Source organism: Apteryx mantelli, chromosome 2 (genome assembly GCF_036417845.1).
Source record: "Apteryx mantelli isolate bAptMan1 chromosome 2, bAptMan1.hap1, whole genome shotgun sequence".
NCBI classification, from domain to species: Eukaryota; Metazoa; Chordata; class Aves; order Apterygiformes; family Apterygidae; genus Apteryx; species Apteryx mantelli.
This window is the reverse complement of record NC_089979.1, coordinates 122647712-122672510: the sequence shown is the minus strand read 5'-3', so window position 1 is coordinate 122672510 and position 24799 is coordinate 122647712. Positions and strand designations below refer to the sequence as shown.

General features: G+C 36.6%; 1 protein-coding gene across 4 annotated transcripts in view; it reads right to left on the bottom strand.

Moving 5' to 3' along the window:
• SNRK (SNF related kinase) overlaps positions 1-24799 on the bottom strand; it is a 44378-nt gene that overhangs the window by 4032 nt on the left and 15547 nt on the right. For 3 of the 4 annotated variants that reach the window (XM_067291436.1, XM_067291437.1, XM_013950806.2), the window contains 3 exons: positions 8035-8176; positions 5384-5596; positions 4632-4766 (listed from right to left, as the gene is read on the bottom strand). In XM_067291436.1, the coding sequence (XP_067147537.1) occupies positions 4632-4766; positions 5384-5596; positions 8035-8176 (490 nt within the window). Of the gene's footprint in view, positions 1-4631; positions 4767-5383; positions 5597-8034; positions 8177-24309; positions 24317-24799 lie in introns of those variants that run through there. The other variant, XM_067291438.1, reaches the window with a different exon arrangement.

Here is a 24799-nt window from a genome sequence, read left to right as displayed (position 1 = left end):
TTTAGAAATGCTGTTACTTGAAAGGCAAGTTGTATATACAAAAACATGGTTTATAAGTTCTCTTGGTTGCTATCAAATGAAATAATAAAAAAAAAAAAACCTCCTTTCACGGCTTTCAGAAAACTAATTAAGCAATAAAAATCTTTAAATAGTTTTCTGTCACAAAAAATACCTGACTAGAGCCAATGTTTACAGAAAGATATGAAGTATGCAAGTGATTCAAACACAATCTAAACAAATACTATTGCAAACTACTTTTAATATGAAGCTATTATTATTTTTTCCAGTATTCTCTAATACAAAAAATCAGATTAGAATTAACGCATGAATGAGACTGAAAAGTTGAGTCAGAAGAAATGTTCTCTAATTTTCAGTAAGCCTCATTCAGACTAAGTTCTGTTTTACAAAATCACCTTTAATTTAAAGCATGTGAATTGAGATCATATGCGTATTTGACTTTAACTGAGGAACTGCAATACAGTCATGTGAATTCAGGACTCAAATTGCTTAAGAAAATGACACTTAAAGAGCTATTTTAACTGTAAGCGAAAGTTTAACATATATGACTGTGTACTAAGCATTACCCTCAAATCAAAATGTAATGAAAGAAGTGACCCTTGAGACTAAATCAGTCTTTAGTCAACTAGCAGCTGATGTCTTATCTTCAGTATCTAAGCAGATATCTAATGTTATATATTTTACTTTAAATCCTGAAATATATTGTAGTTTTTCCCTGAAAGCACATAGAATGAATTAACAACAACAAAAAGCCTGTCAGTGTCTTACCTCTACGCCTGTATTTTCAAAGCCTAATCCAACGGAAAATAAATAACCCCTTAAAAGGTGTAAAGATTCCTCAATTGCTTCACTCAGCATAACCTCTGCATTTCATGTACAGAACAAGAAAATTCCTCTAACCATTCAAATTAAGAATTACCTTTACGTTTAAAAAAGTTTGCCAATCACATAATTAAGACACTCTAACATACCGTATGAAAAGTTGTCATAGAAGGAAAGTTACAACTATAGGAGAGTTCCATTCACATAAAGACAGCATATTGCAAGACATTCCCAGACATATTTTGAGAGTGTGCCAAAAAATAAATCAAAAAAAGGGGGTGGGGGATGGTACTGCACAACTCTAGCCCCGTTCAGAACCAAGGCGCAGCAGGAACACGAGAGGGGAAGCAGTGAGTGTTGCACACTCAGAGAGCATGACCCTGGACATTTGCTTGCACAGTTCATCTGCGCAGAGGATCATCCAAACTCCCTGAGCTCTGCTGTGTTAAGAAGTCAAGCTGAAGAAACAAGGGATGCTCAGACACCCCTTTGCTGCTTTTATTCTAAATGTGTTCTACTTAACTTTAAACACTTAACTGAAGCCCCTGCATTAGGACTGCATTTGCCCAAGGCTCCCTCCTCTGTAATTGCTGGGCAGAAAAGGATCCTGAGGTGTGAGATGCCTGTCTATGGGCAACACAGTTCACAACTATCTTCCCAATTACATCAACACTGAAGAGGAGTACTTTATCAAAGTCAACATTAAACTCACCAAGCCCAACATGCAGGCTTTGTTTTGGAGTGCTAGCTTCTGTTTTTGGTAACAAGCTGGCGGTATGCAAAGCCGCAAGGATGGCTGTAATAGTAGGATCTGACTTGCACCATGGAGCAGCCGGCAGGTCTGCAGGTGCTGGTAGCCGATGCCCTGCCCCTTTGCCAGGAGGCGCAGCGCAGGCTCCTTTCCTGGCACTGGACTGCCCCCCACCAGATCCACTGCAGGGAGCAGCTCGCCCTCAAGGGAGGCCGCCAAGCTGGCAGCTCTGACCCAACTGCCCAGCCAAGCAGCAGAGCCTCGGCCTGTGGCCCCTCCTCAGTTCTCACACTGGCTGCCTCCCTTAGGCCCCAGTTGACTCCAGAAATGCTGGGAACCACTGACCTAATGTTTTGATGACTTGTGCTAAACTGAGTATTTTAAACACAAGCAACTGTCAGTGGTTAACAAATAGGACTTAAATTAGAAATTTAGCTAGGAAAGTGATAGAAATGAAGATCTAAACATTTCAACAGTTTATAGTGCTTTAACAACAGACTGGTTTGTCAGCAAAAACCAAGTTCTGTGGCTGGCACAATAAAGTGTAAATACACTTTATTTCCTATTATTTCCAATAGGCCTGAGGGGAGGGTGGTGGAGAAAGGAAGCTCCAGGTTAATCTTCTAAACTTTAAAATCAGAGTAATGCATCACTTTGTTGTCTTTTTCCATGAGGCCAATCTAGATCAACACTTTGAATTTAGGACATCATGAAGTCTAGGAGTGAAATAGTTTGAATGCTACTTGGGACCATTATGTGCAAGTGTTCCTCAATTTATGCAGATGTGCTTGTCATGAAAAGAAAGTTCATACTAGCAACACAGGCTTCAACTACTCCATTCAACTTTACAAATTCATATCAAGATTCAGATTCAATAAGCTTGTTTGTTCTAGTTCCTCATATATTTGAAGCAGCTGGTTTACTAAAATGGTGACACTGATGTGGAGAAAAAACAAAAATTTAAAAGCAGGACTTTGTAGTTTTAGAAGAGTTGTAGAACTTTCATTTGAAGGTAAGCTCAAAATTTTCATGTACAGTAATCTCTTTTATAACCAGTTCTTCCTATTAGACATATTTGATACTCTGCTTGGATTTCTTTTAGAAGAGATTGATATACATAAAATAAGAGGATGATGCATGCAGAATGAAAGGTTATAGTACTACCCTAGAACAGAGAAGTTCTGTAATACCAAGCTCCAGACCATTTAGGTTTATGTAGATTAAAACACTTAGTTGTCTGCAACAATAACTTTTTTAAACCACTGATAACTATGTAACATAAGGAAGTTTCCTACAGAAATGACCACTGAATAACCTTCAAGTGCAGCAACAAATTTTCAAAGTCTACTCAATGACATAAAGCAGGGGGCAGTCTCATCTTGACATGAAAGAGATACTGGTAACTGTTGCACAATTCAGAGAGAAACAAAAAAATCATTATTAGGCAAATTGAATGGTATTTGGAAGCCACTGAAAACCTCCAAACTCTCAGCCAAAATCTAAAGTAGCGATCATAAGAAATGATGTATTCCAAATTCGAGACTTTTCAAATGCAAAATCCAAATGCAAAAAATCCAGATTTTCAAAAAATGGATGCTTAATTTATAACAAGTGTTCATGTTCTGTGGATTGAATTTGTAGTAATAATACCTCACTTTATCAATTAGGCTAGAGAAAATACAGGCATACACTAGGGGGATGCCATAACATTTATGTCCCTCCTATCTTTCCTGTTAAGTGACTCCACATACTATCTTGCATGAAAGGTACACAAAGAAATCTTTGGGATGAACATGCTATTTCATCTTTTTCTCTGCTACACTACAGATGAATTAACAAAACTGAAGACAGGCAGCAACTCTAAACATCAGCACAAGAACCTGATATTCACCTCTCATTAAGATATCAGCCACCACCAACCAATATTATACCAAAGCTTAAAAGGCAAGTTCTTTTGGAGAGACTGGAGGTTAGAGGACAAAAAAAATTAATGGAAATGCCTCAGCACAACCTCCACAATCTTCACTAAAGACATAGTCAAGACTGAGCAATGAAGATTTTTCTCAACACCACCATATCCCTACTCAGAAAACTGGTCATACTCTAACACTGACTCAGCAAATTAAAAACAAGAACTAAGAAAAAAAATTAACTCTTCAGAATTTCTCCTCCAATACCAATGTGCAGGTGGAAACCCTTCAACTTCTAGTTTTTGTTTTTAAGCATACACTGTTGTAACTGAAAGCATGTGATGTTTTGATAACTGACTGCAGAGAAAACAGACTGGGTGAACATATCAATACTAGCTACATGCCAGAACCCACCCCCTCCCCTTAGTTTTATTGTTTGTGACAAGTTAAAGCTTTGGACATTTCAGGGAACTTTACTATAGGGCCTTTTAATAATGTTTTTGTCAAACTAAAAATCTGACTTCAGCTGAAAATTCTATTGCAACATGCTTTTAATTACCAGAAATCAATTCAAAGTAAATGAAACAAATTAAAGCCATTATTTGAACAGTTTTCCTTAGACAATCGGCATATTAATCTATATTAAAAGGAAAAAAAACCCATAACTTAAAGATGCTTGCTCCAAGCTTGATTTAGGAAATGTTCAAGCACATTAAAATCGAAGCTAACAACTAAACCTTAACATAAAAGTCACTGTCTGAGTTCTCATAAATGACTGATTGCCCATTTAGGGAATTATGAAACTAATTTTTGCCACATATGCAATTTTAATGAGGAACTGAAGGTCAGTGAACATGCCCTTTCCTACCAGGTGTGAAAATTCACTACTTCAGGTAGACTTCAAATTGATTAGTCATTTCCTGAAAACAGTAGGAATTGAAAGTATTATTGGTAACCAATTTCCAAACAGTTTCTGAATTGCCCACAGCACTTCTAAGATACTTAGAACTGTCAATGAATAATCATTTTACTATTTTAAAAAGGCAGTACTTGAGCAATTCAATAATCATCTCATTAAACCAAGTTAAGAACAAAACAGAACAAAAAAAAATTGAGACTTAAATTCTCACCTGAACTGAGCTTTGATGTTGCTAGGGCTTGCAGATCTGGTCTGAATTTCTTTCTCTTGTTTTTCTCTCAGAATCCTTTCAGCTAGTAAGAAGTAAGTAGCAGTGATGTGATTGTATTTGTTAGTTTCCAATGCCCTATGGAAAGCACAAAAACATGAAACAAGCCCTACATAATGGCTTTCTAAAACTGGACATGCAGCTCACACAACTCACTATATTTCTCATAGCAGGAGGAGCACCTGAAAGCAGAAATGTGTATTGTTGATGTTTTGACAAGCGTTTCTTACATTATATGCATAAAAGGAATAATATTTTAAATTACGAAGATTCAGGTATACTGGAAAGGTACTAAGGGAAAACTAAGAATTTATCATCCCTAGATATGCATGACACCAGACACAACTCTTGAAGAGATATGTAGCATAAGTAAAAGCATGAATTTCAAAGCAGTTAGAATTGTTTAATATTGCAAATTACCACATGAATCAAATACGGTTCCAAAACATTTTTTTAAGATTTTTTTCCTATGGTTGTGTCTACTTAAGTAGTCTTAATATATAATACTTAATGCATACTTAATATTTAATATATAATACTTAAGTATTTCTTCCCATCACAGAGCAAAATTGTAATATTTTGTTAATTGAATGGATTTGGTATGTAAACACAGAAACACCCATGTTTTCATGATACTCTTCATTCAAACTACATTCAAACTAAAACAAACTACATATAGAAAATTGGTAACTTACTCCACTATTGTATCTCGGTCTGCTATATCACCAAGAACCATGCGCTGTATTATACTGTTGTGTTCTTCCTCAGACAGATTTTTGTATGACACAAGAGGAATATTGTACTTGGTCGCAGGAGAGGGGTCAACTCCTTGGAGCCATGCATGATTTTCAATCTCTTCCAAAGATGCCCTTCGCTTTGGGTCTCTCTGCAACATCCGTGTAATTAGGCTGTGAATAAAAAATAAATAAAACTAAACAAAATGCACTCACATGTTTAAAAAACAGCCATTGCAAGAGCAACAATAGGAAGAAATTTTCTGCTTTCTGTTAGATCACATGTATCTTTAGAAGTCCCTGCAGTAAAAGTAATGTAAACAATATGATGGAAAATTATCTTTCTCAAAGACATCCTACATGACAATGCAGAATTGAAACAAACATAATTTACTTACTAAAACTGTAAATATCATAAGCACTAAAATTTTCATTTAATATGCTAGATTCTTGACTTCTGTGGTTTTGCTGATTTTTTCTATAGGATTATACAGCAACTGTCACAGATGGCCTGCAGGCTGGTCTGTACAGTAATAGAAATATCATTTAGTATTATTGCTGTTGTGAACAAGAATATGCAATGGCAGAAGCAGCAGAAATATTTTATTATGAAATAGCTATCAGCCAAGTGGTTATTCAGTATCTGCAAAAAGACAGTGATCTGCTATACCCGTGGGTTGGGGGGGGAGGCGGGCAGAGGGTCTATCTAGGATTATGAAGTGACAAACCTACTTATGGGTTGATACTGAGTGTTGCCAAGCGCTAGCAGGAAGGTGCACAAATTCCCAAAATAAACAGAGAAAGAAGACCTGATTAGCAAAGCACATCTCTATTAGCTTACTGCATGTGATGTTTCAGTGTATATCATGACAAATTCTTGGGGGAGGTTTTTTGTTTTTGTTTTGCTTTTTGTTTTGTTTTGTGCTTTGCACAGTAAACAAAACATGGATATATGGTTTTGGTGCCAAGGTTTCAATGAAATGTTATTGCTCCAAAATGCAGTATGAAAGTTCGGCAATTTTGACAGAATGTTTTAATTGTTTCACTGACTATACTACACTATGCAGCTACAAACTGCACTATGCAACACAAATAACAAAGGTAACATGAAAGTTTGGATTTTTTTTTTTTTTGCAGTCTGAAAAGATTTATGGAAGGAAAAAGGGCAGTTAGTGCAGACTCTTGTAAAATAATTTAAAAAGGATGCCATGGGTACACTGAATCTCTCTAGTCTCTGCCTTTCCCAAAAGAAAAAGCTGTGTGAAATATGGGAGCATTGTTTTTCTTTGCTTTTATTAAAATTTTGACAGAAATGGAACAAACTATATACTTGAGGGTTTTTTTTTCCTTTAAACTACTCCTGTAGTAACATGAATACACAAATGCACAGCATCTCTCTCCAGCTTTAGGCTTGCTTATGCAACCCAAACCTCCAGGAATGCTTTTGCTCAAAGCAGGAAGTTTTAGATCTTCTCAGAGTCTTTTCCCTAAGAAAACCTAGTCTATAGAGGACTTCAGCAACTGATCGCATATTGGCAATGTGGCGCACAGAGAGAGCAGACTATACTACTTCAACCTTTAAACAAATTAGTGCTAGCCAGCATATTAACTGAAAGGATATGAAAAATAGAAATTTCTTGCCCCAGCACAGTATGTAGCATCTGAAAAGATTTATTCTGACAGAATTCACCAATATGATCTTTCTTTTAAACTTCTGCCTGCAATTCAAGCTGTTGAGAGCATTAATAGCAGCCTTTCAGATAACAGAATCCTAGACAGAGCTCTAACCAGAGGCATTTTTCAAGCCTTTGTATATCTACCTGGTATTTCATATTGACAAATGACAAGATTCTCTATCACTGATTCAGGAATCTAGCCATACATGGTGGAATATAGTCTAAGTAATGCAACTTGGATATGTATTTAAAGGGATGACCCTTTAAATAAAGACTTCATTCATTAACCTATCTCCATCATATGGCAAACAGTGGAACATATCAAAAAAAAAAAAGAAAAAGCTGCAGTGAACACTGCAGAAAAAAAACATATGAGTCATGATTCCCAAGTGGCATATGGTATTTGCAGGGAGATTATTTTTCTCTCTTGAAGGCCTAGAATGTTGATTTGGAGTTGCAATTTCTGTAAGTGAGCAAAAACTTTCTGTGTTATTCTTGGGTTTTGAGCAGAAATCTAAAAGAATCAGTCTCTAATCCTTGCCACAAAAAGCCCTCAACGACACCTGGTAACTTGTGCAGCAAGAGTGGTGGCCAAAGCCAGTCAGTGGTGAGCAGCTTCTCCAATCTTTTATAAAATAAATGACAACTGAGACAGATAAAAGAAGGATACATTGCATAAAATCAGAATAAAGTTTCATACAAATGCCAAAAACATCATGGAATTAAACTTCAGTAAGAACAGGTACAGAGAATAAAGACAATGTAGTAGCAGTGCCCAAGAAACTTGGTGGTAAGAAATATTAACAACTAAGCAAATGCAGTAGACAAAGTCCTATGAACAGGTAAGGAATATTGCGCATGCTGATAGGGGAACTTGCACAGCTCATGAGAATCCACCTCCACGAATGCACCCCAGTTCTTTAGTACTCTACTTACTCTTTACATTCTTTGGACACATGAGGTGGCACTGTGTATTTGCAGTCCATTATCATAGTCAGAGTTTCACTGTCATTTGCTTCTTGAAACGGTGGCTGTCCGCACACCAACATAAAAAGGATGACCCCTAGACTCCATATATCTGTAAATAAATAATGCACATTTTAAAACTGTTGATGAGCCAGAGATAATTACCATCAAAACTGTAAAGTACTATTGAGATGCAAGTTAGAGTTACTACCACACTATTTACATGTTATTCTATGAAGCACAAAACTCTAAAAAATATCACTTATTTTAATGAGACTGAATTAGGTATGTTTTTCCTTCAGGCTTAAAGAAAAAAACATTTCTAGAGCTGAGGGTAAGTAATGAATTAAATCATTTATGTAAAACTACCTTATACCGAAATGAAACATATTTAATAGGGCTTTTTTTAATCCATCAAGCCTTTAACAAAACTAACAGTGGCTTCTAGACTCAAGGAGTCTACTTGTTTCCTCCTAATTCCTGCTTGTATAAAACATTTCAGCAGCTTTCTTGTTTCCTGATGAAATGACATACCAAAAGATGAAAAAAAAGCACTACAGGGTGTGAAGCATTTATTTCTATGTATTGTAAAAACTAATATTTAGTTCAATCTTCATAAAAAGTTAGCACAGAAGAAAATATTTCACAAGTCTGACTGCATTAGACACAGAGAACTTAAATAGTGAGAAATATGTAGTGTTGCCTTAAAAAAAAAGTATACACTTAGATCAAAGGACATGTTCTTAAACTTAAGATACAACTCCATGTTATGAAAATTTCACTGCCAATTGTGGTTTTCCTACCCTAGCATTTCACAGATCTGTACACAGTATAACCAACCAAACAGCTGAACTGGTATAAGTGAGCAGGCAGAAACCTCTTTCGCGAAGAGGAGAGCGCAGCTGGCAGCAGGCACAGGAAGCTGAGCGCGCTGGCCCTGTGTGGGACAGGTTTGTGACGTGGAACCACACCAAGGTCGCCACGCCACTGCGCCTTGCTCTCTGCAGCCTACGCAAAAGACTTGACATGCATTTAAAGCTGATGGATGGCTACAATTTTATTTAATAATGTAAATCACACACATTCACCCCTGAACGATTACTGATTTTGCTAGTTACAACCCATTCTTCGTATAGCTTAGCTGAGAGATAAATAGGAAAACTACAGGCTAATTTTCTTTAGAGCTCTAATTTATAGTAAGTGTATGCTATTAACTCAGACAATCATCTGATTTCTGTTATGCTGACTTAGGGTCTCAATCCAGTAGGTACTGAGCATTTTGAGTCCAGCACACCAACTCATATAGGCCTGGAAATTCAACAGGACTATTCATGTGCTTAAAATTCATGATGTGCTTTAATACTTTGGCAGCCTGATGTCAAAAAGCTGACTGTTCTGGAGTACAGGATCAAAAAAAAATTTTTTTTCCTAGAGTGTTTGGAGAATTATCTCCCACCACACAACAGATTACAACTCATTTTTGCAAGCACATAAAACATGCAAATTCATGCATTTTTATTAACAATTGCACCATTTGGATATCAATCCCTTCTTAGACTTTTAACTTTGCCTAACCAATCTATTTTGTGATATTTTGTCCATCCAGTTTTTAATATTCTGCTCAACACTCCCCCCACAATAAAATGCTGCACGTCTCCTTTAAGCTTCAAGTATTTTAGAAGATTCCACATAGTATTCATAATTACAAACAAATTACATTTGCTATAATAAAGCAATATACATTGGCTAAATTTAAAACAAGTCACAGAGAAAATATTGTGGAGGGAAATGAAATACTTTAACACCAGTTATAAACGAGCATATAAGAAGTTCAAGCAGAAGGAGAAAACAAATGTTTTAAGCTTGATCTTTTAGAACATGAGAGGCCTGAGGAAAGGACAGAAGTCACCGTAATGCAACAATTACAGTTGAATTTCCATGAAGTCACCCTGTATAGGGAACTCTGGCAGTCCTTGAAATGTTTCAGCTGCATCGAGTAGATACTGAACATCCTGCAAGTATTCTTCCTTTAGGAGATAATATCCTGAGTCAATTTTCTATTTAAACACATGAAGCGATTCAGCATATTACACACTGGCCCTATGGTTGTCTTCTTTTCTTAGATATACAGATACTTTTTCATACTGCAATTTGGAATGATTTGTAATGGCAGATATTGTCATAAAATTTTCCTAAAATCTGAGTAATTTTGATAAATGTGTACGTACATTTACTTGTATAAAAAATAATAAAAAAAAATTTCAGAAGTGGTATTCAACTGATCTAAGTCTAAAGAAATAACAATTTTGTTTCATATAATGCAATGTAGAATTATATATCAACCTATATCACTTGTTTTGACAAACGAGTAATTAGTGATTACTCAGCACATATCTCAATGTAGTGCATTTTTCTTTGATTAGTTACTATATTTCGCACTTCATACCCACAGGTCCTTCTAGATGAGAAGAGCTGCTAACAGTGAAATGAAAACCTACTGTTTTTAATACAACTGCATGAAAAATAGAAGACAAGCTCTTGATCATAGTGAAGTGTCAATCATGCACTAAACTGCTACCATATTTCATCGTAGTGTGCACTTTGTGTTATGAAAAAGCGATATGTATGTAGAAAAAACAAAGTTTGTTAAAAACTAAAAATGGTGCTTGAAGACCTTTTGCTTGAGCTTATCACATTATTTAGATATTTTTATGTTCTCAGTGAATACTAGGGTAGCAACAATCACATTTTATCTCATTCTCACATACTCTAGGCAAAAATTATATTACATTTTCTCTGACAAGTGTGCATTTTGTTAATTTGATGGCATAGCAGACCTATTCTTGTGCAGCCAGGAAATAACAGTGCCCAGAAACAAATACAAAGCTTTTATTCCCACCCTATTTCTACAGCAGCTGTGGCTGGAGAGAGAGATTTTCAACTTCACTGCACCTACAACCATGGCTACTAAAATGATTCAGCTGGGAGTTTCAAGGATCCAGTTTAGCAGCTTGAGGGGACTTAAAAATATAATGATAACTAGGAAGCAGGATTGCAGTGAGACAGTGTGCCTAAATAAATTTAATCTGCACGTTAAAATTGAAAATAGAAAATCACCAGATGACTTGAACATGTTTCCTTCTTATTTTGGTGCAGACCTTATGTTGTGAGCCAGATGTCGTCTTGGGGTCATCTTTACAGGCCCTCCAGAATCATATTGTGGCAAGTGTTTCCTCACACATGAAAGCAGACCTAAGCGCTTGGATGCCTGCATGTGTATGAAGAGGACACATTCAAAAGTCCTGTCTTGCCACTTCGGGTATGGACCCCAAATCAAGGGTGTTACTCCCTAGTCTAGTCTCTGTGTCACAGTTTAACTAGACTCAGGCACCTGTTTGCAGCTCCACATGTAACTTAAAACAAGAACACACACACATATACCAATCTGACAAAGGATGCAACATCTTTAATGTGGCTCACTTGTTGGCCAACTGCAAGTTGTCACCATGTTAAAGGTAAAGACACAATGGAAAATGCACATGTTGCTACAGCCACATCTAAAGCAAATCTGGAAAAGGCTTTCAATTTGGCAGGGGTGGTGGGGGAGGCAAAACTAACTTAGTGCATCTGCCTGTTGCTTTTGTCCTACAGACAAGTGACCCAAGAGCAGATCTTGGTCAGATATTTGCCAAAGTTTTCCTGATGCTCTTTTCTGAATGGAGAGTAGTGTTAATGGCCAAGCTCATTTAGCCATCCAGCAATTCAGACAAAAATCTACAGGTGTTTATTAAAACAAACAAACAAACAAAAACCCCCAAACAACCCCCCCGACCCAAGCCCCCCACACAATGAATCACCATAATCATTTCCAGAAAGGCCAGACTGCTGCCTTTAGTATTGTACTGTTTTTCTTTTAGGCTTTGTTTTAGGGCTGTCTCACTCAGCTATAATCAGAATTATATTTAACTTGTCACACCAAACACAGTTGATGTTTATCAGTGTGAAGGAAGTGGTAAAAAAACTGACAGAAAACAGGAAACACTGAACAAGTTTTCAAAGTAACTTCATTCAAAATACACAAACCCTGCAAGAATAATGTAAAAACACTTATAAGAACCGGGAAATTCACTGATATTTCAAACTATCACAATTATTCAGAAAACAGATACATGCTAACTTAAACAAATTAAGAATAGTAAAAGCAGTATCTTTCCCTTCCCAACCAGCACAGAATTTTACTTTGGCATTTTTTTTTATTTTTTACATAAAAAGATATATATATACACACACACAACACTGGACAAAATAGAATTTTACTGGCAGACCTCCCTGCAATTAAGCTTCCTGAATAGACAGCAGATCACTATAGGTTTTACAATATTTTGAGATTTTTGTTTTGCATGTTTTGAAGCCACTTAATAACTTGGCATAGGTAATACTAGTGGTTAAAAAAATAAAAAATAAATTTAAAAACAAAAGGAAATCTCTTTGTTTGAAAAATAACAATCCTAACCTTAAGGGTTCAAAGTTGTATTTATTTGCAAATATCTATTTCAAGTTTAAACAGGTGACCTATGCTCCCAACATACAAGTAAGTTTGAACATGTGGGCTTGCTAGACTTTGGCATAACTCAAGATCCAAGCATTAGAAGTTGAAGCCTTTGAGGCAGATATTCCACCCAATGAATTAATACCACCTGTCATTTTGAATGTTTTAAAAGATAACAATTAAATGGCTATTCAGTATATGTATTAGAAATGTCAATGTTTCCACTGATTTATTAATTTTTAAGCCATTCTATACATGCCAAAAATCAATACTGCATTTGTGTTTTGCACTCTTCTCTACAGGAGATTCATAGCTGCATATTTTTTCAATCAACTTCAGAAAATACACTGAAAAAAATAAAAATGAAAAAAGATGAAAATGCTTCCTTCCCTTTGAAGATATGTTTTTTGTTCTCCCATTTAATGCAATGATAACCAGATTATATTTTGGTAAACTCATGGTTCCCAAAACAGTGCCAATTTGGCTGAGACAGAGACTTTATTCAAGATCTTGAAGAGTGGCTGTCTGAGAAACTGGTAAAGGAGAATCAGGAATTATTTTATTCTAGTGCTTACTTAAAAATGTTATTATTCCCCTAAACAAAATACAAAGCTACGTGCAGCCATCTTCTTCACCATGCTGTTTTTTTGCTGCTGTAATCAAAGCCGCTCTATTATTCTTGCCTAGTCAATTAGGAGAGAATCCATCTGTCCTCTGGATCCCAAGGAACTGAAGGAAGATCCTGGAGACTTTGCACACAACTGCTGAAGGGCTTTGATCAACACTGGGCTAGTACACACTGCCCACTCTTGCGCCCTACCCTGTTATTGGAGATTTCTGCTTGCATAGTAGGTACAGCAAAAGCGGAAGAGCTCCTTTTGCTGGGGAGACCACTTCCACCAGCCAAGCAGTAAATGGCACCCTGATCTTTCATTGCAAAGTCCCAAAGAGCATTCTTATCTCTGTTATAAGAAAAAAAAAAAAAGGAGTGAAAGCCTCACTCAGGATCTAGTCATCTGATTTAGTTAAAAGCATTGACTTGGACAAGATGGTTTTGTATGCAGATTCAAAAGCTGTTGGGGCAGCAGTGAAATAAGAGCCTGACGCACCTTATCAAGGCAAGACTTGTAGAAAGAAATAACATCTATTAGACCAGCTGATAACCAGGGGAAGAAAAAGAAATCAAAGTTTTCAGAAACGGACTTTTTTGGATCTCTGCTCCCTTGCAAAAAACACACGATAAGGCCTGCCTGCACTAGAAAAGGGTGTGTCCTTGATTTGAGATAGCACAGGTCAACTCAGGGGGAAAGCCTAGCTGAGACAGGTTCCTGTTTGCACGCATTATTAGAAGCTGTGGAAATATATTTAAGAGCAGAAAAGAAAGCATTTATCTCTAACGAAGTGTTCTCCCACCAGCTTCAGGAGCTTGCAGCCAGGGGCCCTTAAGAACCACCTCTTGCATCTGACACACTGAAGACACCACTTAAGGCTCAAAGTTTCAGAAGACAGCTTAGCTTGTCTAACCTTTCACTGACCTCAAAGATGATCTTTCTCTTACTGCTTCTGTTCCATTAGCTTCAGTGGTTGTCTGACCTCTTTTGAGGTGGTTCAGCCCACTAAACTGCCAATATCCTAATCCAGAAAAATGAAGGGAATTATTTTCTAACCTTTCACTGACTGGAACTAGTTCATTGAGGGGTTGTACAAGCACCAGAGTCAAAACAAAAACAAAAAAAAACCACCCTTCCCCCACATGCATGCACGCACACATGAAAGGAAAGAGCTACATGGGCAAAATCTGAATGCAGACCAAGATGGGCTATTTTGGGCTCTATTAAATGAATGATGCCCCCCCACACTTTTTTTTTAATCTCAGCTGCAGTTTGATGCAAATATGCTTTAGTGTACAGTACAGTGAAGAATTCTGCGGAGATCTGTCTCTCCACCACCATCAGCTCTGGCATATCATTTTAAGACAACATAGCACCTATAGTGCTGCGTCAATGCTCCAAAACATCAGGTTTTAGACAAAACTTTTAGCTACTGCAGTAAATTTAATACTGGACTTCTTGGACAAATACAGGAGTACTTTTTGTAAGCATGACTCCCTGGCTTATGCAGTCAATAAACATTTGCAACTATATTCCCATATTAGAGCTCAGGTGCCAATCCTAATTCCAAATTTGAGAATCTGAACTGAAGGAGCACAGGGAAAAGAAGGGTTACAGGGATCCACCTTAAAAAAAGAATGTTTAAGCAATTTTATACTACTACAAGTTTTTCTACTCCTCTCAGTGATTAGCCATAGAAGGCTTTATGGAGAATTGCTTACTTCTCTCCTTCTCTCCCCTCTCAGGGTCATCTAATTTTCTCTGTTCAGAAAATGGATGCAAAAATAGAGTTCAGGCCAGGGTACAGCATGCATTTAGTATATTTACAGCCCGGAAAACTAGAAAACAATCAACTTCAAAAGGGTATATAGAAGGAAGGCACACAGCACTCCTATACGGTGCAGTGGCTAGAAAAATCAAGGTCTCCTTCAAAGGCACAGTGAAGATTAAGATACAATTTAGCCTTTACATCAGATACCAGTATCTTGAAAGTGTCATTGTTGTAACAAGAATAAAATAAGAGAGAGGAGGACTTAAAAGCACTAGCCAGCTAACTGCACTGGAGAATATTTTAGGGTTTTTATAGCCATTAAATACTGTTGATCAGGCAAGGGCTGTTCAAGCAGGAGGCTCAGAACCATGACAACCAGGGCAGTGTATACGCAACTTCCTTACATAACATGAAGTCACTGCCATGGAAACCAAGCTACGTCATTAGCTGCCTATGCTATGCCTGTCTCAAGCACAGAGCAGTCAAACATCTGTTATGCTGAAGTCTGTACACTGCACAAGGGATATTCATATTTATTTGCTTAACTACTGAGCTGAGCGCTCCACCATTTCATTAGACATTTATTCCTTTCTAAAGTTCCTGATTTCTTCCTAATATCAGCACTATGGATTTCAGAAAGTAGAATTCACATTGTATAGGGGATGCCTACAGCTTCAGTATTAAAATTTGCTCAAATTTTTGCCATTCCTCAGAAGTCAGACACTTGTCACATTTTATATACACTATGAGAATTTGTGATTGCAAGAAGCTAAAAATCCACTCATTTTGGAATAGAGACATTTGCACTCAACTGCTTAAAGTAAGATGATACACAGAGTCAATTATCGAAGTTGCTTATTTCAGACCTTTTTGGGAACAGGAAGATTCCCCCCCCCCCAACTGCAAATGTAGAACTGATAAACAGTTTACAAATCATATATTGTTTAGTTGATAAAACAGATCCTTCCACAGAAAATCTGTTTCTTCAAAAGTGATTTGCAACATTGAGTAATCTTGTCAGATTTTATACGGTTCTCTGGAGTGTTTACTGTAACAGCTGAACATTATCCTCCATTGGACACCACTTAGTTCAACATGCAAAAAAGCAACCCCCAAAAAATCAACTTTTACTGAGATAACCAAAAATGCTTAAGTGTTTATTTTGCCATGGAAATTGTAGAAGAATCTACAGACTGTGGATAAGTGGGAAAAGGAATTGGACCCAAATTGCCAGTATCATCGGCAATTACTCTAACTACACATTAAGACATTAATAAGGACCACCGTCGCCACTTCTGCTACCACCTCTTCAGAGAAGATTTATGAAAGAAAACCCAATCCATGGACCTGTTGAAGATAAGTCTTGAAAGAGACTGAACAAACCAGCACTTCAATATCAAGCTCTTCTATGTAGAGCTAAATATGAAAATCTAACGTAAAGATCCTAGGTGTCTCTGTACTGTGGACATCTTCAGGGTTAGGCAGCAACTTGGCAATACCTGAAGACTGCTGGGACGTAAGTCCCATCCTGAGCCATTTTATTTGGATTTGAGCTTAGGGCTGGAATTCTCACCCTTAATTGTGCTCAGGTGTAGGCACAAGCTGATAACTCAGGAGGCTGAGACAGCAGCAGTCAGCATATTTGTTACAAGTTAAAATTGTAAGATCTTGTTCACAACACAGGCTATAAAAAAAGAGAATGAAAACTCAGATAGATAAGCATTCTGCAGAAAATGAGATTTCTAAATGTCTAGAGTAATGAAAAATTACAGACAGTACAGTATGAAAGGATAAAAGCTGGTATCATAGTACTGAATCATTTAAGTGGTGCCTATTATAGACATGCTTCAAAAGAATAAGAAAAGCATTTCCACCCTATACAGCTTAAAAGCTTAATAAAGTTGTATCTCTTGCATAAGAAATCAGTAGCCAGACAGTATGCAGTAATCCTGTGTTATTAATTTCAGTAATTCTATGCATCACAAGTGCTTTTACACTACAGAGTACACAGACTGATGACAAGTTTGAAAGATGATCTAACTGGACCAATTGTAAAGTTTGAAAAGTATGGTTAAAGGAGCAGAGATTGCTATTTTTGCAGATACTCAATTTTTAGCTGACTGAACTATTCTTCCATTCTTTAACTTTCATGAAACAGGTAACACTTTTCAAAATTAACAGGCAGAACTGGGTTTTCTCCTTGTCTTAAAAAACTACAAACCTGATTAAAATGACCATTAGAACAAATAACAGACAAGAGAACGAGAAGAAATCTTATCCCTCCCCTATCTCTCCAAAAAAGAGCATAAGCAAATGGCATTTTACAAATTATTTTCATAATTAGCTTATCTGTCTGATGAAACAGTCTGTTCTATATGTTGTTTTATTGATGCTCAAGTCTTAGTCAAATAACTACTCTTGTCTGTGGAAGTGATTCTTATTTTCATGCAATCTGGCAGCCAATACTTATTTTTCCTTAAAGCTAATTGTTTGAGTTTTGTCAGTTGCATAAAAGTATTAAACTACAGACAAACAGTTATGTTATTTACTGTTCAGTAATTAATGCATCTCAAATTTCTTTAAGGGTAGTTTTAAAAAAAAAGTTCTACTAAACACATGCCACTACCTTAATTTCAAAACACCCAGTTTTACTCTGATTCATCAGTTCTGCACTTAGAAATGCATTCTTTCTCCTTTGGTTTCTGTTGCTTAGCCACATTTCAGAAGTTATTGAATCTCCATTAAACATGAAAAAGAATGTTTTCTACTTGAAGTGAATTTCTAAACACCACTACTCCAGAAAAAGTTAGCCAGGGAAAAAACAAGTTTTAATTAGTTAAAGGTAGAAGGGAGTTTCTTTGCAAAAGATGTGTTCTCAAAAAAACTGTACATATCAAAGTCCATAAAGCAAACACAACTTACATACACATTTCACTACAATGTTTTCTGTGTGAATACTAAAGACTGTTTGCTTATGGTATCTAAAAAAATCCTTCATATTTTCCTCATAGTCTACATCATCTTTTCCTGAGGTTTTAGCAGTACAATGTATATATAATCTGTGCTTTATGTACTAAATTGAACATCTCAGTACAGATTTACCCATGAATGATTAAACAAGTGAAACCTGAGCATCTGGTTTATAACTAAGTAGTGCAGCACTGATTTAGGTCCCACTAGATCTGTGTTGCCAAGTTAGTCAGCCATGGGCTGAAGATAAGTAACTTGAATATTTGTCTGTAAGATACATGAAATGAAGCTTCCTATCTGTGGAGACTGTATTTCTTGTAATGAAATCTTGCTCCATAAGAGCATTTGGGAATACTGTGAAAACAGTTCTCCTGTGAACACAGGGAGATGACTAAGAAACATTACTATACTGAAGTTTAGCTGACATGCTAGCAACTGAAGTCTATCCTGACAATTCTCCTGGGTAGTTTCACTTGGATGAATTATTCTTTGTTTCATCCAGCAATTTGCTGGTGAATGCATTAAAACATGTGTGCATTGTGTAAGTAATCCAGAATGGAACACAAGTGATACTTCATAAACATTAGTGGGCACAGATCTACTGGGGAAGCCATCAGGATCACAGATTCCCCATCCTTCGTTACAGCCCTGCCGCATCATAACTTCGCTTCTGAAGCATGCAACACCCTGGTAATTTGAGGCATTAGCAGTATTTTCTTGTCAATAAAGTATTCAGACTGAGAAAAAGCAGAATCAAAGGGGAGCACAGTAAGTAAGAATTGAGCTCCCCTCTTTCACCCAAAAGAAATTTTTACTCGCCTGCATACAAACTGCCATGGAACATAAAAATGACAATATTTGTGTCACGTTCACAAAGAATGTAAGATTAAAAAAAAAAAAAAACCCTTTCTACAAGTATACTAAAACCACTTGCCTATATTTGCCCCTCCTAAAGAAGTACAAACATCTCATTTAAGCTCATTTCTCAAATTTGACACTTTTCTCAGCAGTGCAGTACAGTGCAAGGCGTGTGGCAGAGAAGGGAGAAGACAGAGGAGCCTTGGCCACTAATGCAAGCAAAGCACCCAAGAGGAGAGAGCAGCACTGAGCAAGGTGCTCACCTAGAGCCCTTCTGTTTTGTGTCAAAAAGCATCTGAGCCCAAACAGCAGAGAACACCTCTTTGCCCTAGCAACAATACTTGATGAACGGCCATCATTTTCAGTCAAATGAGTCTCTCTTACACGGAAGGCGCAGATAAGTAGACTAGGCTGGGCTGATCTAATCTAAACTTGCTCATGCTAACAGGGACAAGTCCTACCATCTTCCCTAGCCCTCTGGCCCAAGTTGCATGCTCCCACCACATCCTTCGTGCTAGCTTTTCCACACAGTTGAACGCTAAAGTGAATACTTCTGTTTGCAGTTTTCTGTCAAATTAGCAAGCAAAATCAACCCCTCAAATGGTCAGACAACCAATGGAGTACTGTGCAGAAAGAGTAGGACTGCACTGACGCAGACAAAAGGGAAGGGGAAAACCACTTAAGCTGGAAGCAGCTAACTATTTTTTAGCTTTCCACACCTCTAAATCTTCAAATTCACTCTATAATCTAACTACAAGTCTCCAAAAATGCTTCAATGTGACATTAAAAAGAGAGATTTCCAAAACAAAACACAATCAGCAGAATGATCCTGTAGGAATTTCTGCTTTATTTCTTTCCAGTTTGGCTATAATCTCACTTTGAGAATACTAAAATTCCAAAACGATGTTAAGTATGCTAAATTATTCAATACAGTATATATAGTTTACAAATATCTTACTACCTATTTTGTTATCAAGTCTGTCAAATTTCATATTCAGCATTTTTGAAGTGTAAAAGGTTACTATACATACCCACTGGCCATTATGCTTACATGCGTTACTTAGTTTGCAAATAAAGCGCTCTACGTATTCAGACACCTCAAAATTAGCTCCAGGCAGGCCAGCTAGGGTCATCAGAGATATTTAGCCATAGACAAGCACCATGTAAGCATGGATGAGGCCAGCTGAGGCTCTGAAAGACTGAACACATTTAAGCAACACTATATGTAAATATGAAACCCTTACAGATTTTGATGCAACAAAGGAAAAAACAAAAGCATTTGGGATCATTCCAACAGACACAAAGGGGTCTAAAGGCAGTATCATCATCTCAGGAAGGGGAAAATGTGTATGACAAGTCCTCTATTTCCCTTAATAATAGCAAACATATGTCTAGATAATGAATACATACAGCAAGATGTAATGGATGTATTATCAGAAGAAATCCAGGTTTGAGCTGTGCAAGAAAAGTCAGCATCTAACTACTTAAGCAATGAATGCTATCCAGGTGGTTGGCTAGTGCAACTTCCAAGAAGCCAATAAATTACACTTGGACTACAAGCTGCCAGTACAATAATACTGAGTTGGAGGAGCTATTATATTCTTGTTAGGCACACCTCTTATGAGGAGCATCTTACCATCATTCTCTTGGTGTAGCTGTGAGGACAGACTGCAATACAAAACACATACAATGTTATTTGTGTATTACCGTACCATTCAAGAGGCCTGTGCTCAACTGTACTAAATAGAGACAATCCTAATCCTATGATCTGAATTTGCTCATTTCTTACCTCCAGAAGGATGCATTTACTCTACAAATGTTTCCATATATTTATGAAATCACATACAGAAACCAACTACAGTAATAAAAACTATTAGAAGTCTTAATATATCTTCCAGAATTATTGCAGCCTACCCAACACTTAACATTTTGGTACAGATTTGAAATAGTTAAAATAGTATTTGCCCTCTTCTGAAAGAGCCAACTAATCTACAAATCTGTAATTAGACTATCGCCTAGGAAAGGGAGGATTTCCGTTTATTTAATGAGCCATTCTCTGTTGATGCTGGCAGAACAATGAAAGAAAAGTATTACCAAATGCATGCTCTATTCTCTCTCTTCTGTAGTTACCTACCTCTGAACACTGCTAGAGACGGATGAATTAGACCACTGGTCTAGACTGAACTCTGGTCTGACCTAAAATGGTATGTCCATTTAATTTATGGGACTAAGATTAACTTTATATCCAAGAACAGTCCCCTCTCACTTTCCTCTGACTAGAACAAATTTTAATTAAGTGCAAAAACAACATGGGAAACTACAACTGACAAAACTTCTCATTAGCTAACTTGCTCAGCTTTTCAAAAAGCCCTGGGAAATATAACCATTGCCCAATTTTCTTCTTGTACCATTTTAACTGTAACCTTAAACACAAAAGGAAATGACAGAGCTAAATTAACTAGTCTATTCAAGTGTGAAAACCTTTAAGTAGCATCACAAAGAGAAGACTGATCTCTAAATTAGCTGAAACAGTTTTTGATAAAGCAAGCTTCACCATAATGTTTATTAAGCATATAACTTAAAAGACTTGTCCTGTATATATCAGTTCTTTGTGGAAAGAAAATGTAAACAGTCTTTTCCTTTATGTACTCATTCTAACATTGTTCATAAGACATCAGAAAAGCCATTTCTGTGGCAGAAATCTATGGCAAAAAAATAAACCAGTTTTAAATACTGATCAATTATTCTTGCTTTTTTTTGTTAATATAATGACAAATTTGGATAAATGCAAAAGGATCTTTCTTTTAAGATTATCATGACTGCAAATTTACCTTCAAATGAGCAGAGTATAAATGGGGCAGTCCTTTTTTTATTTTGGCATTTTAAATTGATTTATCAAGTGGTCAGATGCTCACAGAGGGGCAGGACCATGCAGTCACACAAGAGAAAGTATAACCTCTTTTCTTAGCAGCAGCTTGCTTTTAGATTGGCTCAGCTATAATGTAATTTCACCCCACTGGCAAAATATCTTTGCCGATGTCAGTTATTAATCTTGTAATGTTAAAAGCCATACTCAGCCAACAGCTGAATGAGTTCAAAGCACTTTGCCACTATTTCAGGCTATATAAAGACATTGTGCACAATTAACTCTGCATTTTATCTCTGAGGTAACTTTTTTCTTTTAAAAAAGTATGTCTAGTTCTGAATTTATACAAACTTGTAATCTACACATGACCTTATCTAAGCATGAAAGTTTATCTTCAAAGGTTAAGAAAGGTTTTCACAAGCTTACTTCTTGCTTGTTGGAAGGGTTTAGAGAAAACCCTGGAAGATATTTTTCTTCTTTCACAATCTTTGCATTAAAAAAAAAAAAGTCTTTGCATGGTACATCTTACCTTTTATTCATAGTTAGAGGGGAAAATCCTGACTATTCAAGGACATATTATCTTACTGGCAACTCATAGTAAACTTTGTTATATTTTAACTCTAACTACTGTACTGACAGTACATTACATGTTAAAATTTTGTATTGCATTACAAAGTGATGAAAACTGGGTCACTATCAACATTTGAACACAAGCATTGCAATCTGCCCACCAGGCTAAGGAAGAGTCCTAGTATCCAGCAACTGAGACTGTGCACTGGGGAAATAAACATCAGTAGTTAGTTTTTGCTTTTTTAAATACACTGGGAAAAAGAGCTTAGCTACCATCTTTAACCAGAAGCTGGAAGAAATTCTTTTTCTGGTAAGCTTTTCTACTATCCACATCAACCCACTCTACGCCAGCCACATGGCTAGACACCTCTTCTATTAATTCATTCAACCATTTGCTTCTAATACGATCATTTAAAAATTTACATAGTCTTATAAGAAACATTTTAAATGATAAATGTAAGAATAGCGGCAGCATAAAGAGGTGCAAAGTCTGCTTTTTAACTATAGAATTTAATTTGGACCACGTGATCAAAGCTTTTAGACTAAAGTCAGATTCAAACCACTCTTCAATTTAGCTCTGCAAGATAAGTAGAGAAAGACATCTTTCAAAACAAAATAGCAAAACTGTATCTTCCTCAGACAAGCCCTAACATTTCCCTATTACAGGCATTACCCTCACATACAGAACTGGCCAAGAAAATTATACTATTTTACTATTTCTAAAAGTAATCCTTGCAAAATAAAATCATCCATATTAGTTTTCTCTAAGATGCACTCCGACAAATCTTAAGTCTCTTTCTACTGATAGATGAAGCAATATGTAGATATCATAAAGCACCACTGCAGTTACCATTTATTCTACATTAGTGATAACTTTTCTTTCAAAGTAATGCAAAGCCACAATAGAACGTAGATCATAGATCATAAAGAAGTATGAAATGCAGTGTCAAAAATTATGACTAAAACAGCAATAAAATCAGAAGATGACTACTTAGAAGTAGCATCCCAAGCTTCCATATCTTGTTCAGATCTTCAAAAGCCTCGAACTGATTCTGAGTTACCACTCCTCCTAAGTTCCTCTCTTCCTTGTCTTAACTGTTCTCACCTACTGCTTAGAGAGGTTAATTTATCTTCTCTCCTTATATTTGTACATACTGTTGTGCTCATAATGGCCCCTCTCCCCTAATAAAGTAATCACCTCATATCCGCCTTCTTCCAAGAATCTGGGCAGCAGTCTCAATGCTTCAGTTTTTTTGCTCATCCTCCAAAATTGGACTGCTACAGCACTTCCTTTTTTAAGTAGTAATTCATAGAAGGCAGTTTACAGATTATTTAACATTTTCGCATCTAGTCTCAGAGGCCACTACAATCAGGTAGATCCAGACTTCAGGAAATTCTCATAAAGAGGTACTCTTACACAGAAGAGCCCAGGATTTGGGATCTCTAGTTTGTCACTGATAAAACCAGAAACAACTTATCTAGAACAGTTGACTCTAAGTAGAAATCACTATGTCAAACATCACTGTAGCATCAGCATGGATAAGCAAAGAGACAAATGACAGACATCTAACATTCCTAATTATAGCACATTTTAGGAAGTACTTTCAAGTTTAGAGAACTCCTAGTAAAATAACTATTCAAAGTTAGAATCCATAAAGTGACAATTTAAACAAAGACCATAACATCTAATCACTAAAAATATCTATATTAAAAATAAAGCAAGATTGTTAGTTCTACAATATGCACAAGTACCTTGCCAGCATACAAAGTAAGCCGAGCCTTTATCTCAGGTAAATGAGCACTTTTATTAAGTCCCCCTCCTCCTTCCCCCACCCAAAGAAAAAGAGTTAGGCAAGCTCCAAGTCGGTCTCAAGTTTTATCTATCACCACTACAGCCATTACTGTAACTGTACCAGAATACATGCATGGCTGTGTACAGAGTCCTACTGCGCGTTGTAAAAGAATAAACTATTAGATACCAGGTACATAAGAGCAAGGAATTTTGACTACAATTAGCTATTTTTAAAGCATCAATTAGAATTATACATACCTAAATCTGTTGTCATGTAAACATACGAAAAGTGAATTCTACTTCAACTAACAGATATGGGCAACCTGTATGACCACAGGCCAGTATTCAGTGACTCTACCAACAGCTTTGACAGCTATTAAAACAAAAACAAAAAAATCCCACACTCTAAATTACTTCTAATAGTATATGCCGTAGATCTAACAGAAGAGTAAGAATTATCTTTATCAGCCTGTCTACCACACACCACCTTTCCAGCTGGAAACATGAAAGCTAACTTGCATATTACTGTCTCCCTCACCTTTTAAATATGAGAACAACTGGAAACCTCACACCCACTTTCAGATTCCCAGATGAGCAAGACAGAGGGAGAAGAGGGAGTTAAAAGCTTTCCTTAGCTATCACAGGAGGAGAGAAGAAACTAAAACAGCATCCATTAAAAATTGGATTTCTACCACCTTTGAGCAGAATACGTAAGCAGCCCGGGCTCAAAATGTAAATGTCATTCTTA